The sequence below is a fragment of the Colias philodice genome, chromosome 27 (assembly GCF_061535455.1).
Source record: "Colias philodice isolate Cphi_HAF_F1 chromosome 27, ilColPhil1 Martin Lab GWU primary, whole genome shotgun sequence".
NCBI classification, from domain to species: domain Eukaryota; kingdom Metazoa; phylum Arthropoda; class Insecta; order Lepidoptera; family Pieridae; genus Colias; species Colias philodice.
This window is the reverse complement of record NC_143112.1, coordinates 921,661-937,042: the sequence shown is the minus strand read 5'-3', so window position 1 is coordinate 937,042 and position 15,382 is coordinate 921,661. Positions and strand designations below refer to the sequence as shown.

Here is a 15,382-nt window from a genome sequence, read left to right as displayed (position 1 = left end):
GGAAAAATAGCGAAAGTCAAACGATTTGTAACACAAAAATTTTAGAATTTACCGATAGCCCATAAAAAAGTAGTAGGCGGTAGTGTCATGCCATACTTTTCCGGTGTGACTTACAGCCCGCCATACCGACGCGAATGTGTTGATTTAAATAAAACAATCATTCAACCATTTGTACCAGGCTAACTTTTGCACAGGTAACTATAGTCGTGCAGCCATTTACGAAAATCGCCATGCCATACTTTTCGGACGATTCCAAATGGTCGCCATACCGCCGAAAATCTGCAAAAAATTTTTATTTTGCCAAACTTTTTGTACCAGTATTGCATTTGGATTTTTGGAGAGTATTTGATAAAATGTGACCATTATTATATTTGCCATACTTCTAGTAGGGGGAAAAAGTGCTGTCATACTTGAAAACTTAATTTATTATTAATTTATATAAGTGAAGATTTCCAACACATAGATCTTTGAAATTTTGTATTTATATTTGTTGATCCTCAAACTTACAGGAAAAATAAGTGCCATACTGTTACAAATCGTTTGACTTTCGCTATTTTCCGACGAGTTCGACTAACGCCCACGCAAGGGCGGATCCAGCTTTAGTGCCAGGGGGGGGTCACATAGACGTGGTCAATTTTCAAAAGCTATATTTTGGTAATTTAATTGATACGTAGATTTAAAAAAAATGGTCAAGTGCGAGTCGGATTGGCGAACCAAGAGTTCCGTACAAACATTTTTATATGTTTTAATATTAAATTTATGCTTTTTGCGATTTTTCCTTTATCTGTGCTATAAGACGTAAGTTTCTATTAAATATCAAGATTCTGTGTTCAGGGGAAGTACCCTGTAGGTTTTGATTCCTGGCAACACTTGCGAATCCACATCCTCCATTTGTGCTGACGTTGCTTTTAACCAAATTTCAGAACTCTGTATTCACAGGAAGTAGTATATACAATACCTATAGATTTTAATTCCCTTGCGATAATGTCGAAATTTGCGATAATTTACGGCATAAATGGCTGTATCTTTTGATTGCGTTGGCTTATAAGTTTGATTTTTTCACAGTTATAAGGAACCGTAGATTTGAGTATTCGGTATGAATTTCAGATTGATACCTCCACGCGTTCCTGAGAAAAAAAGTCTTCACAGGCAGACAAACTTGAAATATATATATATTTTTTGCAATTATTCCTGTATCTGTACTATAAGATGTTGCTTTGTACCGAATTTCAAGATTCTGAGTTTACGGAAAGTACCCTGTAGGTTTTGAGTTTTGATTCCCTTGCGAATGTCGAAATTTTTCGGCATTTACGGCTGTATCTTCGTTTCGTTGACATAGAAGTTTGATTTTAATAAAGCGTAAAGGTATTTTAGACTTGAGTTTTTGGTATGAATATCAAGTTAATACATGTCAGCGTTCATGAGTAACAGGGTTGTAAGTTAATATTTTTTTTTTAATATTTTTTTATATTATAATCTAAGGAAAAATTCATGCTTTTCGCAATAGTAAACAAAGTCGTTGTCTCTGTGCCTATGTCCCTATGTATGATTAAATCTTTAAAACTACGCAACGAATTTCGATGCAGTTTTTTAAAGATAGAGTGATTCAAGAGGAATAGTATATAATTTATAAGGTTTTAGAGAAAGCGGGCGAAGCCGCGGGCGGTAAGCTAGTCTGCGTTATAAGACGTTTGATTGTACTAAATTTCATGACTCTGTGTACTCGGGAACTACCCTGTAGGTTTTGATTTCTTAGGGAGTGTCGAAAAATTTCAGCAATTACATCTGCATCTTTTGATTGCGTTGGCTAAAACGTTTGAATTTTTCACAGCATCAAGGGACCGTAGACCGTAGGATTTCGACATTAGCAAGGGAATCAATACCTGCAGGGAGCACCCTGTCCCACACAGTAAACACAGTCTTGAAATTGAGTAAAAAGTATCGTGTTATAGCACAGATGTAGCTAAAACCCTAATGCTGCGAAAACCCTAATTATTTAATTAAATTAAATAAAAATATATTTTTAAATAATTTTAAACTTACAATCCCTTTACTCATGAACGTCTACATGTATTTAATTGCTATTCATAACTTAAATCTGTTATTTAATTCAAATTCTATGTCAACGCAATCTGAAGAAAAAGCAATTAGAGCCGCATATTCTGTAATTTGCAACTACTTGCAAGGGAATCATCAATCAAAACCTACAAGGTACTTCCCGTGAACACAGTCTTGAAATTTGGTTAAAAGCAACGACTTAAGCACTTACAAGCACAGATAAAGAAAAAAATCCTTTAAAAAAAATTGTAAGATACATACAACAACATAATGAAAAAATATGTTTGCTCGGAGTCCTCGGTGCGCGAGTCCGTGTGCGTTACCCAGGCAAAATGTTTTGCTTTAGAGAGATGAGACTTAAACAAATAATTAGTGTATCATGAGGAGCAATTTGTTTACTAATAGCAAAATTTGTTTGAATTGTAGTTTTTAAGTTATTTAAGAAAAACAAATTTTGCTGGAGTAACGTTTGAAACGTTACCCAGGCAAAATCGTCTTTCAAAAATTAGTTTCAGCACGGAACCAAATACATGAATAGATAGCTTTTGTTGCGTAGTAAATGTTTATAAATAGCAAAATTTGTGTGTGGTATAGTTCTTTAGTTATTTAAGATTTTGCTGCGGTAACGTTTTGGGATTTCCCAGATCTCGAAAACGGCTCAACGCAGAAGTTTGAAAAAAATACCAATAAAAGACCTCAATTTGTTTAAATTTGTTTAATCATTAGTTTTTGATTTGGTTGACGTAAACCAATGTAATTAAATGGTTTCTAAAATCAGAAGAAACGGGTTTGCAAGTAAACCAATACACTTATAACCAAATAAACAGCTGTAAAAAATACCCGTGGTTCGACGCTTGTTTACATCAGAAGTATTAGATTTCATACTTTACACATTAAGAAGATAAAAACAAATTTGATTTATTTTAGACTGGTCGTACTTTAGCGATCAAATACGCAGTTCCCATAACATTAAGAAACATGGCATACTTTAAACAAATTAAAATGATTCCTGAAAATTCCTTCCTGTTAATTGCAGCTTTGAATTACGGCTCTAATGAAAGTTATCTCAAAAACAAGATTATGTCAGCAATTCTCTAATGAGCCGACCAAATTGAAAAGGTCACATAAAAGCGACCGCACCATACATAAGCGCAACCATCTGAAATGAACAGGATAATATAGATGTTTTGTTAGTACAGTTGAATACAAAAGTTTTCTGGTCAGGTTAGTTAAAATAATAAAATGGTTAAGATTCATTATTTTTATTTAAAAAATCAGTCTCATACAAATTATATGTATTGCTTTGCCTTAGCATCAACATTTTTGAGTTTTGTTACGTGTTACTTAGAGTGAATATTTTAACATTACATGTGACTGCCACAGGTGGATAACCCGTGAACCAATCATTGTCAAAGCGTCGTAACCTTCTTTTAACTTAATGTTGAAATATCCACTCTAAGTAACACGACATAAAGCTCATATTTCAATACCACAGTGTGACTTGAGTTGGAATTGAGTCGGCGTTGTGTGTGTAAACCATGTCAAAACTGTTTGTGTGTATTAAATATAATACCATTAATGAGGATGTATGTAAAGATTCAAGTCGGTAAGTGAAAATATTACGTAATTTCTGTATTTTTTCTCTAGCGGCACGGTTCAAACATGTAAACAAAGCGTGTTGAAAATATTTTTTGTTATTCTGGTATAAATAAGTTTATTAACTCAATGGTTCCTGCACAATAATCGAGCAAATATTATCTTAATAATTATTATGCCCATTGGATATGAAAAGAATAAAGATTCACTTCAAAAACAATAACAATATTATAGTGATCGACACAAAATGGCCGCCATTTGTTTACTTGTTTACGACTTGCTTGAAAAAATATTTATTTTTTCCGATTATCTCGTATTATTAAGTGTAATACTTAATAGAAAAGGGTAAGGGTAAAAGGTCTAATTGGAATATAACGTTTCCTATGGTCTAACTTGAATATTTTAATTTATTTTAATTTTGAAAATAAATCGTTTATTTTTTAATGATTTTTAATTATTTTTACTTCATACTGAAACACAACTGTACTGTAAAATAAAAACATTTAATACTCACATCGTTCAAAGACGTCGTCGTACACACACACATAAACCACAAGCACTTCTCTCCAAAACACTTGGTTCACGACTGATTGTTTCATTGGTTCGGTCGGAGCTAGCGTACCCATAGATAGAGCGTACTCAACTACTCACAGCTAAAGAGTAAGTAAGACAAGGCATATAGCTGTTGCGTTGCATTGCACACAGCGATGCGCGCTGCTCTGACTAGCATCAAGAACGTTAAAACGTTTTTAGCGTGGCTTTGCGTTGTGGTATCAAAATAAAACATTTGGTTTAACAGAAACAACAAATTAAGTACTAAAAATATAGCTACATGTATATATGTTTGTATTGTTTTAAATCACACTATAAATTATACACTATGATATTACACTTTTATTAACTAGTAAAAATTGTGTAATATGGTACTGCACTTAAAAAATATTAAAAAATCGGCTTCACGAATAACGTTTTTCTGCTTAACTGTACAAAACATCGGTTACCAAGCTGCTAATTTGCGAAGATTACCCGTACGTACGGTGCAGTCGCTTTTACGTGACCTTTTCAATTTGGTCGGCTTATTAGAGAATTGCTGACATATTCTTGTTTTTGAGATAACTTTCATTAGAGCCGTAATTCAAGGCTGAAATTAACAGGAAAGAATTTTCATGAATCATTTTAATTTGTTTAAAGTATGCCATGTTTCTTAATGTTATGGGAACTGCGTATTCGATCGCTAAAGTACGACCAGTCTAAAATAAATCAAATTTGTTTTTATCTTCTTAACGTGTAAAGTATGAAATCTAAAATGTCTGCTGTAAACAAGCGTCGAACCACGGGTATTTTTTACAGCTGTTTATTTGGTTATAAGTGTATTGGTTTACATGTAAACCCGCTTCTTCTGATTTTTGAAACCATTTAATTACATTGGTTTACGTCAACCAAATCAAAAACTAATGATTAAACAAATTTAAACAAATTAAGGTCTTTTATTGGTATTTTTTTCAAACTTCTGCGTTGAGCCGTTTTCGAGATCTGGGAAATCCCAAAACGTTACCGCAGCAAAATCTTAAATAACTAAAGAACTATACCACACACAAATTTTGCTATTTATAAACATTTACTACTCAACAAAAGCTATCTATTCATATATTTGGTTCCGTGCTGAAACTAATTTTTGAAAGACGATTTTGCCTGGGTAACGTTTCAAACGTTACTCCAGCAAAATTTGTTTTTCTTAAATAACTTAAAAACTACAATTCAAACAAATTTTGCTATTAGTAAACAAATTGCTCCTCATGATACACTAATTATTTGTTTAAGTCTCATCTCTCTAAAGCAAAACATTTTGCCTGGGTAACGCACACCGCGAGTCCGACGCGCATTTGGCCGATTTTTTGTTGTAATTTGACTGTATTTTCTATTGTTCATTAAAAAAAAAAATTTGCTATTTTATGTCTTATCCAAAAACTTATTTACACATACATATTTCGATATTTGAGGTTTTGTGTGAAAAGTGTAACAGCAAAATTGTAGAAAAAAAAATAATTACATACAACTACCATTATACTTTATTCCGCAGTAATAGATTTTTTCAAAAATTGAAAAACCTGTTTTTTGTCCTTAAATTACGACCACAGGTCGACCCTAATAAACTTTTTCTATAATTTTTGTTATATTCTCTTCCGTTACCGTTTGTTATCGATTTCATTGTTTTTATATTACTTTTATGTATCAAAATTCAATAAAAACATCATGTTGAACAGTATTAATTTGTTAATTTAAAAAAGTTAATATTAAATTAGTGGTCCACTTAGATCGTGGACCTAGCCCAGGGGGGGGTCATGACCCCGTGACCCCCCCCCTGGATCCGCGCTTGCGCCCACGCGACTAAGCCGCCGGTACCAGCGTTCACGCCATCGTTTTTCTTTTTGTCAATGCGTACTAAGACCCCTGTAGAACCGCCATCCTGTTACAAATGACTCGAAATTTTGTGTCAGTATCTCCCGGTCTATAGGGTACAAGCTACTTTCATTACCTGATCTCAAAAAACTATTTCAAATTATGTTCTGCGTATATATCTAACAAGAAAAAAGTGTTAATTAAAATTATTAAGTAGTGGTAAGTGAAGGAAAACATTAATCTATCATCTAAAGTCTTTTATAATGATATAAGTATGTACCTACCCATACCACAGGATATAATATAATAGTACTACGCCCATACCCATAATAATTAGTTTTGTAGCAATAGGGTGTTTATGTAAAAATAAAGGTGTATTGAAAAGGAGAAGGAAAATAAAAGCTGATTGTAATTCGTTAAAAATATATTTTTATAAAAAAACAATATGTACGTGACGTACCTTAAAATTTATATGGAAAAACATGAATACAAATAATTTAGACACTGAATAATTCGTATCATTAGAAAAAATTTTCATCAAATTATCAAGTTAAAATTCTGCCACATGTTATTTGTGATATTAAAATTGTACAATGGAATTTACAAAGTTTAAACTTTAAATCATATTATTAACAATAGGATCAGTATCAACTATCAGTTCAATATTTTTTGTGACACATAAATCATCTCATATCTTTCCAACGTAAGACATACTTATATTTGAATGAAGAAATATGTACCTTAAATTACAGTAGCAATAAGTATTTTTAATATTGAAATCTTAATTACATAATAAAACAAAACAGTATCTATGAAAGAAAACAAACAAAAATCATTAATTTTCAAAACATAACAAAATTTTTCTTTTCAATCAACCTTAATACTATAATTAAAACTTAATTTACATAAAATCTAATTAGTAATTCATCTTAAAAACTATAATCACCCAAAAATTCATCAGCATTCCGTTATTTAGTTGACACAATTTAACACGGCATAATTCAATATTTTTTTTATATATTATACAAATTTGAGTTTAAAAAAATAGCTCACATATTTTTTTTTGCATAATTTTGTTACTTACAGTTAACAACCTTTTAAAAAGGGCAATTTAAAACTTGTTTATTTTTAAACGTAAATAAAAACACAGTTTCTAGTCCCGTTTACCCGAAATTATGTTTTCTAACAATAGCATTAAATAATAGTAGGTAAAGAAGTTACTAAGTATCAAATACCTAGTCATTATATATTTTGTATTTTCTATTTTAAAACAATGTTATAATTAGACATCGGATTATATGCACTAACAAAATGCCAAAATATGCATGCAAATATGCACTAAAAAAGGCCGAAATATGCACTAAAAACGACTGATATGCCTAAAATATGCACAATACAAAATCAAAAAACCTTTATTTTTTTTTAAATTTAAATCAAATATTGTACAAAAACAGTGAAATTTTCTTGAAATTAACTATAGTTTTTGTGCCAATATACAATTAAGCATTTTTACCAAATTTTCGAGCGCAATTTTGTGCATTTGTCACCCGCGAGCCCTGTGTTGCCACCTTAGACCTTTCCGGGCTAAATCTAGCCCTTTTTTGGAATTCAACCCGTGTTTTAAGTTTTTAGCCCCAAAAGGGTAATCTAGCCCTATTTTGAATGGCTCAAAATTTACTTCAAAATGGAGCCCATTTTGTAATTTTTTGCCATTTTACCATGCCAAATTGGGGTTGGTTTACTCGCTGAGCGTTCTGATTGGCTAATAAAGGTTAGTCGACCAATCAAAACTCCCGCTACTTAACGAAATATGCACGATTGGAGAAAAAGGCAAGGAAAATATGCACTAACGCCGTAATTAGAGAGTTTTATGCATTTGCATATGCAAATGCATATAATCCGATGTCTAGTTATAATAAATATGTTTGAGATCAATGCAATTAAATAAAAAGTACCTATCGTAACTTAGGAATAATTAAGAAAAATTAAAACTTACGTACTAGTCATGTTCAAAAGTTACTTTAAAAACTAAAAAATACTGAATTAAATTGAGATAGTCAAACAAATAGAAAGATATTAATTTTCGTCAATATATATCCTAATACTCATGATTATTTTTTAGTCACATGCAAAACAATATAATTACCTATATGTAATACTATACATATAATAAATCTGTAGAAGGGTCAATTCTGTACATTGAAAATATTGAAAAAATAAATAGCAGGGGGTGTTACTGGATCGATACCAAACCCAAATATGTGATTAAAAAAATTTTTGTCTGTCTGTCTGTCTGTATGTGAAGACATCACGCGAAAACTAACGGTTCGATTTCGATGAAACTTGGTATAATTATACCTTATTATCCTGGGCGTAAAATAGGATACTTTTTATCCTGAAAAAATACGAAGAAAAAAAATAATCTTAATTTTTCAGTTTTATCCATAGACGTTGTTCTGTAGAACCGCGAACACACGTTGGGTATTATTATAGGCCTAGCCGTATTTGAGTCCAATAGATATTTTATAAGATGTTACTGTCAGAGCTCAAAATGGAGAAATAAACCATCCACGCGAAGACCGACATCCGCGCGGACGGAGTCGCGGGCGGAAGCTAGTATGTAATAAAATGTTTCCAAAATGTATATATTAACTAGGTATATATAAATATATTATAAAATGAGAGACAAAGAAAAAATATTTTACCCAACTAGTAAAAAATGCTATTCAAAAGACCATTCTTTCTGATCTAAAAAAAGTCCAAATAGTTTTTTTTTAATAAAAAAATTGTTTCTTTTACAGCCATTGTTTCTGAAGTCTGTAACAGACTAATTTTGTTGGTGAAAATATTTTGTTCTATATTATAACAAAACAAGCAAGCAATGATCATTTTAATTATTTTAGTCAATGATGAATAATCTTGATTTATTACAATTTGTCAAAGTAGGTAGGTATTAAAATGTGGATTTTCGATTATCTTAATATAAATTAGTCATCATACTGTATAATAGCCTAGAACGTGAATATATTTTTATTTAAAAAAATAAATTTGTTCAAGCAAAATCGTAAAAATTATAAACTAGATATTGTACAAGATAGTCACATGATCAGCAAAAGGAATTACATACATATTTATTATTTTTATTAATAATCATGATTATTTTAAATGTAGTCAGTTAAAAGTTAAAATTAAGAAAAATAAAATAAAAAAATAAAAATGGTTATCAAGAAATATGAATTTTTGACACAGATTTTTGATAAATATTGGTTTTCTTTTGTCTTTATTTAAATTATTAGTCAAAATGTGATTGATTAAAATGTAATTTGTCATTCATAGTGAAAAAGTAATCACACACTAATTATTTACATTATGACGTCATAAAAAAATAGAAATATGAGGGTAGTACTAATTTTAAATGTACAGTTATTTTCATTAGCAGTACCTGGTCCCTGTTAAAAATATAATGTAAATTGTATATAAGTCTTTTTCTTATTTTTCAGTCAATAAATTTGGGCCTGTTTAAAAGGTGATTTGGATTTACAGAATTATATGTCAAATATATTATACATGAAGCAAAGCTTATAACTCAGGTTTGATCTTACTGTACTTTGTTGATGTTGAAAATTGCATGGTAAGTTTAAAATCCAACAACAATATTTAAAATTTAACATTAATCATAAAATTCTCATTTAACAGTCTAATATTCAGTCAAAACTTTAAAAATTAAAATATTAGGAAATGATTATAGTTAATAATTCGTAAACATCAGAGCTTAATTATCTAATATAGTGCATTCAAGGAATTCCGGATGTGCCCATCAGAGCATCGTTTTATTGTGAGTACTGTGACGGCATAGCATGAAAATGAACGGATTTGTTAATAATAGCATCCATTGTTTAATATATCACTAGTTACATATTAATTTAAAATAATAATAGTTATTATTTTAAATTAAAAACTAAAAAACACGCTTTTTGTAGAAAACCGAACTAAAAAATAGAAAATTTTATCAAATTGTCATCGATCCTCAAAAAAGTTTGAACGAAATCTGGCCGTTTAAAGTGGGTCAAAATCGCGCCCAAAGAAGTCGGTTACAAACAAACATACAGGTGAAGCTAATAAAAAGCGTGTAATAATTATTGTATTTACCCTGTCATCCGGAATTACCCTAATGCACTATATTAGTTTAGTAGCGTCTCCTACCATTACTAAGAACACGTGTATTCTTCAAAGTGATGGTTGTAGACTGTAGTGGCTTCCCATTGTTACAGTTGCGTAGAACAGGACAGTAAGTACTGAAAAAAGATTGTTGATATTAGAAATACTAATATTATAAAGCTGAAGAGTTTGTTTGTTTGTTTGTTTGAACGCACTAATCTCGGGAACTACTGGTCCGATTTAAAAAATTCTTTCGGTGTTGGATAGCCCATTTATCGAGGAAGGTTATAGGCTATATTTAGGCAACAGGAGTGGAGCCACGGGGGTGAAACCGCGCGGAGCAGCTAGTTAGAAATAAATAGGTAATTTATAGTAATAGTTAAATTATAAAACTATATTGACTGTAATGTTTCATATTCCTAAACAATAATTTAGTATTAACTTATAATAAACACCACAAACTTCAATAAAATTAATAAGGTATGGTATGACTTGTACTGTGACTAGGCAATCAAACTTTGAATTTTTCAATTCAAATACAAGAATAATCCAGAGATTACTAAAGTTATTTTTTTGTGCTTGGTAATTTAAATAACTAAGTACATAGTATAAAACAAAGTCGCTTTCTCTGTCCCTATTTTCCTATGTATGCTTAAATCTTTAAAACTACGCAACAGATTTTGATGCGGTTTTTTTAATAGATTTGTGAATGATTCAAGAGGAAGGTTTTAGTATATAATTTATTAGGTTTTAGACAAAGCGGGCGAAGCCGCGGGCGGTAAGCTAAAGTTATAAATAGAGAAACTTACATTGTATGAGCTTTATCCCCACTCTCTCCACATTGTGAACATACATGGGATCTCAACACGGGGCAGGTCACAATAAATTTATTCCCAACCTTTTCTTTAACACAATGAGTCATGTATACCTTTGGTCGCTCACCGTTCTTCTTACAAAATGAACATATTTTCGTCTCGCCTACACCTATAGATGATGCTGGCCTATCAAAGTTGATTGGATTCATTATCGGTGAAGCTTTCGGTGTATTTCTTATAGGTTGAGGTGAGTTTAGCATGTTACTTAATGGTGTAGGATTTCGCGGTGGTGTAAGATCAAAGGTCTTTTCAATTGGGAATAACTCATAATTCCTGCTGGGTTCCGGTATCTGCCACATTTGATCTTCATTTGAAGTATACTGCCGTTCTGGTAAGATCTTTCTGCCAAGTATGGGCCGTTGACGGACAATAGGCGTGTCGAATATTGATTTTGGTGATTGATTGTCAAGAGGATTGTATTCATATGAGCTTATCGACATTCTTCTTGGTTCGTACATTCTGAAGCTATATTCGGAGGAAACACAAGAGTTTTCGTAAGACTCCGGTGAATTAGAGTCGGTTGAGCTTGATAACCTGAGTGGTGTTGGTTGGAGTGGAGACGCGTGGAACTGCATGGCTTCTGCCGCTGGAAATATAAATACTAATATTATAAAGCTGAAAAGAGTTTGTTTGTTTGAACGCGCTAATCTCGGAAACTACTGGTTCGATTTGAAAAATTCTTTCGGTGTTTGATAGTCCATTTATCGAGGAAGGTTATAGGCTATATAACATCACGCTACGGCCAACAGGAGTGGAGCTACGGGGGTGAAACCGCGCGGAGCAGCTAGTTACTAATATTTTAAATGCGAAAGTTTCCGAGGATGGATGTTTGTTACTCTTTCACGCAAATACTACTGAGCCGATTACAATGAAATTTAGCACAAATATAGAGTGTAACTTGGATTAACACATGGAATAGGTTTTATCCTGGAAATTCCACGGAAAGCTAGGTTTTCATATAGAACTGTAAGTTTAAATGGGAGCTCTTTCTATGACTTATTTTTAAGTGTTAAACTATTTATCTTAACTCTACTCCCTATTATAATTTATTATATTAATTGTGTTAAGTATAAATAATAAATAAACAATAATATTTTATTCCCCTTTATTTTTGTTGTGGGCATAGAATTAATAAGAAATTTTCTGTGCCTCATTTTATATAGTTAGTTGGCAATTTTTTTATATTTTCATTTAAAAATGGAATACTTTTATTCCATTTTTAAATGCTAGGGGTTGCTAAGTTTACCTGGTGTGTCTACATGACATATTAAATTGAAAATGTAGATAATTTATCAAAAATTTGATGGGCTTGTGGTAAAAATACATAATTTGTCTCCTATATTTAAGTAAAAGGTATTGTGCATTGTTTGTAATATTTGTATAGTAATTTTTCATATCACTGTATAATTAATAAAAATCATAAGAAGCTCAATATTATATTTGATCTCAGGGATACAAGATGTGAACAGTGATTCATTTATTGATTAACTGTAAGTATACTATTTGTACATATAAAAATTAGTAAGCATAATATAATTCAATGTTTAATTAACATAATATTGGGGTCATTTATAGGAAATATTATTACTTATGGTAAATTCTAAGGAATAATTTAGTCAAGATATAAGAAATACTATCTTACCACTTCTCTCCAATTTTGGCCAGAACCTCTGATCAGCCTCGTAATCAAACAGTATGTTTTTAGTCGGGAACATGTCGACCTGAAATATTACAATAACATTTTAAATTACGAGAATTTTTACTATTATTTACAAAAAAATGGCGTATTTACGTCCCCGCCCCCCGGTCCTCAACTCGAAAAGTTTTACGAGCTTTCGTCAATCGTCGTGTTTGTAAATTGAAAGTCATAACAAGTACAATACTAAATAAATTAAATATAGTAAGATGTCGCGTAAATAAATGGTAAATAATCATTACAACAAGACGTACATGCCACATTCAAGATTAAATGAATAGTTTGATAATTTAAATAAGAACGTAACTAGTAATGAATAAATATTTTAAAATCAATAATTAAAGGCATAGATTTTCATGCGGGAAATTTAAAATATGTAATAATTAGTAATTACGCAACTAACTTGCATTTTACATGGTTGCGAACTTTACGGATTAAAAAAAGATTCAATTTAATTTTTATCTATAAAAAGGTCTTGTTTGAGAACTAAGAATCGAATAAAACACTGGTTAAAAAAGTAAACAACAGGTACAAAATACTGTTACTAACAAAATGAGTCCTGATGCTTGAATTAATAAATAAATTATTTTTTTATTGAGATGACGTTACGTATGATACTTAATCATCCTAGTCATTAGCTATAAGACAAAATAATAATAGTTTAATAAAACTAATAAACACGCTTTTTATAGAAATAAACTAAAAAATAGAAAATTTTATCAAATTAAGTGTATTGTCATCGCGCGGTTGGACTAAAGCAAAGGGGGCGCAGGACTTAGAAAATTTTTGATGGAGTTGGTGTCATTATAACACCTATTTATTATTGTTTTATCGTAAAGATTACGCTAATATAAGCATGTTTTATAGGAACAACTCTTCTCTAAAATCCAAAATGGCCGAGATATTCGCCCTCAAAGATTGATCAGGTTTTCATTAGGTTAGGTTAGGTTAGGTTTCTTTAAAAAAAAACTACACAGAAATAGGAGCCCCGCAAAGCGGGGCTCCGTCGACGCGCAAAAAAAAAAATTTTTTTCACTTTTGATCAAAAATTTTCTAAGTCCTTACTTTGCGCCCCCTTTGCTTTAGGCGGACCCATCGCGCCCAAAGAAGTCGGTTACAATTTACAAACAAACATACAGGTGAAGCTAATATAAAGCGTGTAATATTCCAACAGGGATAGGTGAAAATTTATATGAAAATACATATAGCAACGAAGTTAAAGAATATTGCATATTATCCATTTATGAATCATTAATATACCTTATTGATATAAACAAATACCTAAAATTATTACTCAATACTCACATGCATTTCAATTTATTCGATAGTAGACCAGCACAACCTTCGCCTATGAAAATCAAAAATTAAATGATATTTTTTTCCTCGCTTTCGCCGACCTAGCGGCATGATCAAAGGAGCGTATTTGCCCTATGAACCAGTAGTTACAATTTTTATGTATTACATGTTCGATTCTGGAGGAAATTTAAAAAAATCTTATCATATATTTTGATTGATAAAGTCTTCAGTAATTCCGATTTAATTTGATTTTAGTATTATTTATGAATTTGCAATTATTTTAGATAGAATGTTTCTTAAATTTTGTGATTTATAAAATTTTCAAAAGCTTATTTCACTAAGCATAATTGATTAGTCAGAAATCTTCTAATATTGGGCATAAATCGTAATACAATCCATCAAAAAATTATTATAAACTTGTTTAAAATATGGGAAATATGAGTGAAGCTAACTTTCTTTATAACATGCCGCGTCTCTTTGAAGAAGCCGCCTGGCACGTGTATTTAATATCGCTATTCGACACTAGATGGCGCGCCCAATTTAAATAAGAAATATCAATTATTTATTTATTTACAGTTTGAAATATTTATATAAAACATAGATATAAAAAACACCTTTATATATCAATGCCCAAAATATTGTTTTCTATTCCATATTATTACCTAAATAGAATATTTAAGAGATACCTACCTACCTATCTCATTATCTACGTTTTTTCTTATGATGCAGATGGAAATAAAGCGTGTAGTTGTAATTCGCATGCTATTGGATTCAATTTAAAATAAATTAGGTACCTAGGTAGGATATTATTATATATTTTCATTTGTATAGTTATGAAATTATCCACAGAAATTATCGTAAAATCACTTACCTAGATACTAGCTGTTGTATACGTAGTATATTATTATTAGTCTGTGATACTAGGTATTATTATTTATTGGTTCAATCAAACGTCGCTAGATGTAGATAGTGGTACTGTAATTAAGTAATTATCAATTACTAGCTTACCGCCCGCGGCTTCGCCCGCTTTGTCTCAAACCTAATAGATTATATACCTTTCTCTTGAATCACTCTATCTATTAAAAAAAACCGCATCAAAATCCGTTGCGTAGTTTTAAAGATTTAAGCATACAAAGGGACACAGAAAACGAGTTTGTTTTATACTATGTAGTGATGATGATAAAAAAAAGGTATGACGTAGTGATTGCAGTTATTTGAATTAAATAAAAGTAAGTGAATATCGTAATATTTAATTTTAAAACATAAATTATTTTCTCAGACCGTTTATTTTCTCGATTGTAAC

The 15,382-nt window shown here is 30.9% G+C and overlaps 1 protein-coding gene across 1 annotated transcript; it reads right to left on the bottom strand.

Moving 5' to 3' along the window:
• Nucleotides 1-10,095: 10,095 nt before the first annotated feature.
• LOC149476462 (uncharacterized) lies at nucleotides 10,096-14,125 on the bottom strand. Its single transcript, XM_089711847.1, has 4 exons — nucleotides 14,089-14,125; nucleotides 12,730-12,808; nucleotides 11,022-11,673; nucleotides 10,096-10,349 (listed from the first exon to the last, which is right to left on the bottom strand). The coding sequence occupies exons 1-4, from the start codon at nucleotides 14,092-14,094 to the stop codon at nucleotides 10,241-10,243; spliced, it is 846 nt and encodes a 281-aa protein (XP_089567973.1). The 5' UTR covers nucleotides 14,095-14,125; the 3' UTR covers nucleotides 10,096-10,240.
• Nucleotides 14,126-15,382: the final 1,257 nt, after the last annotated feature.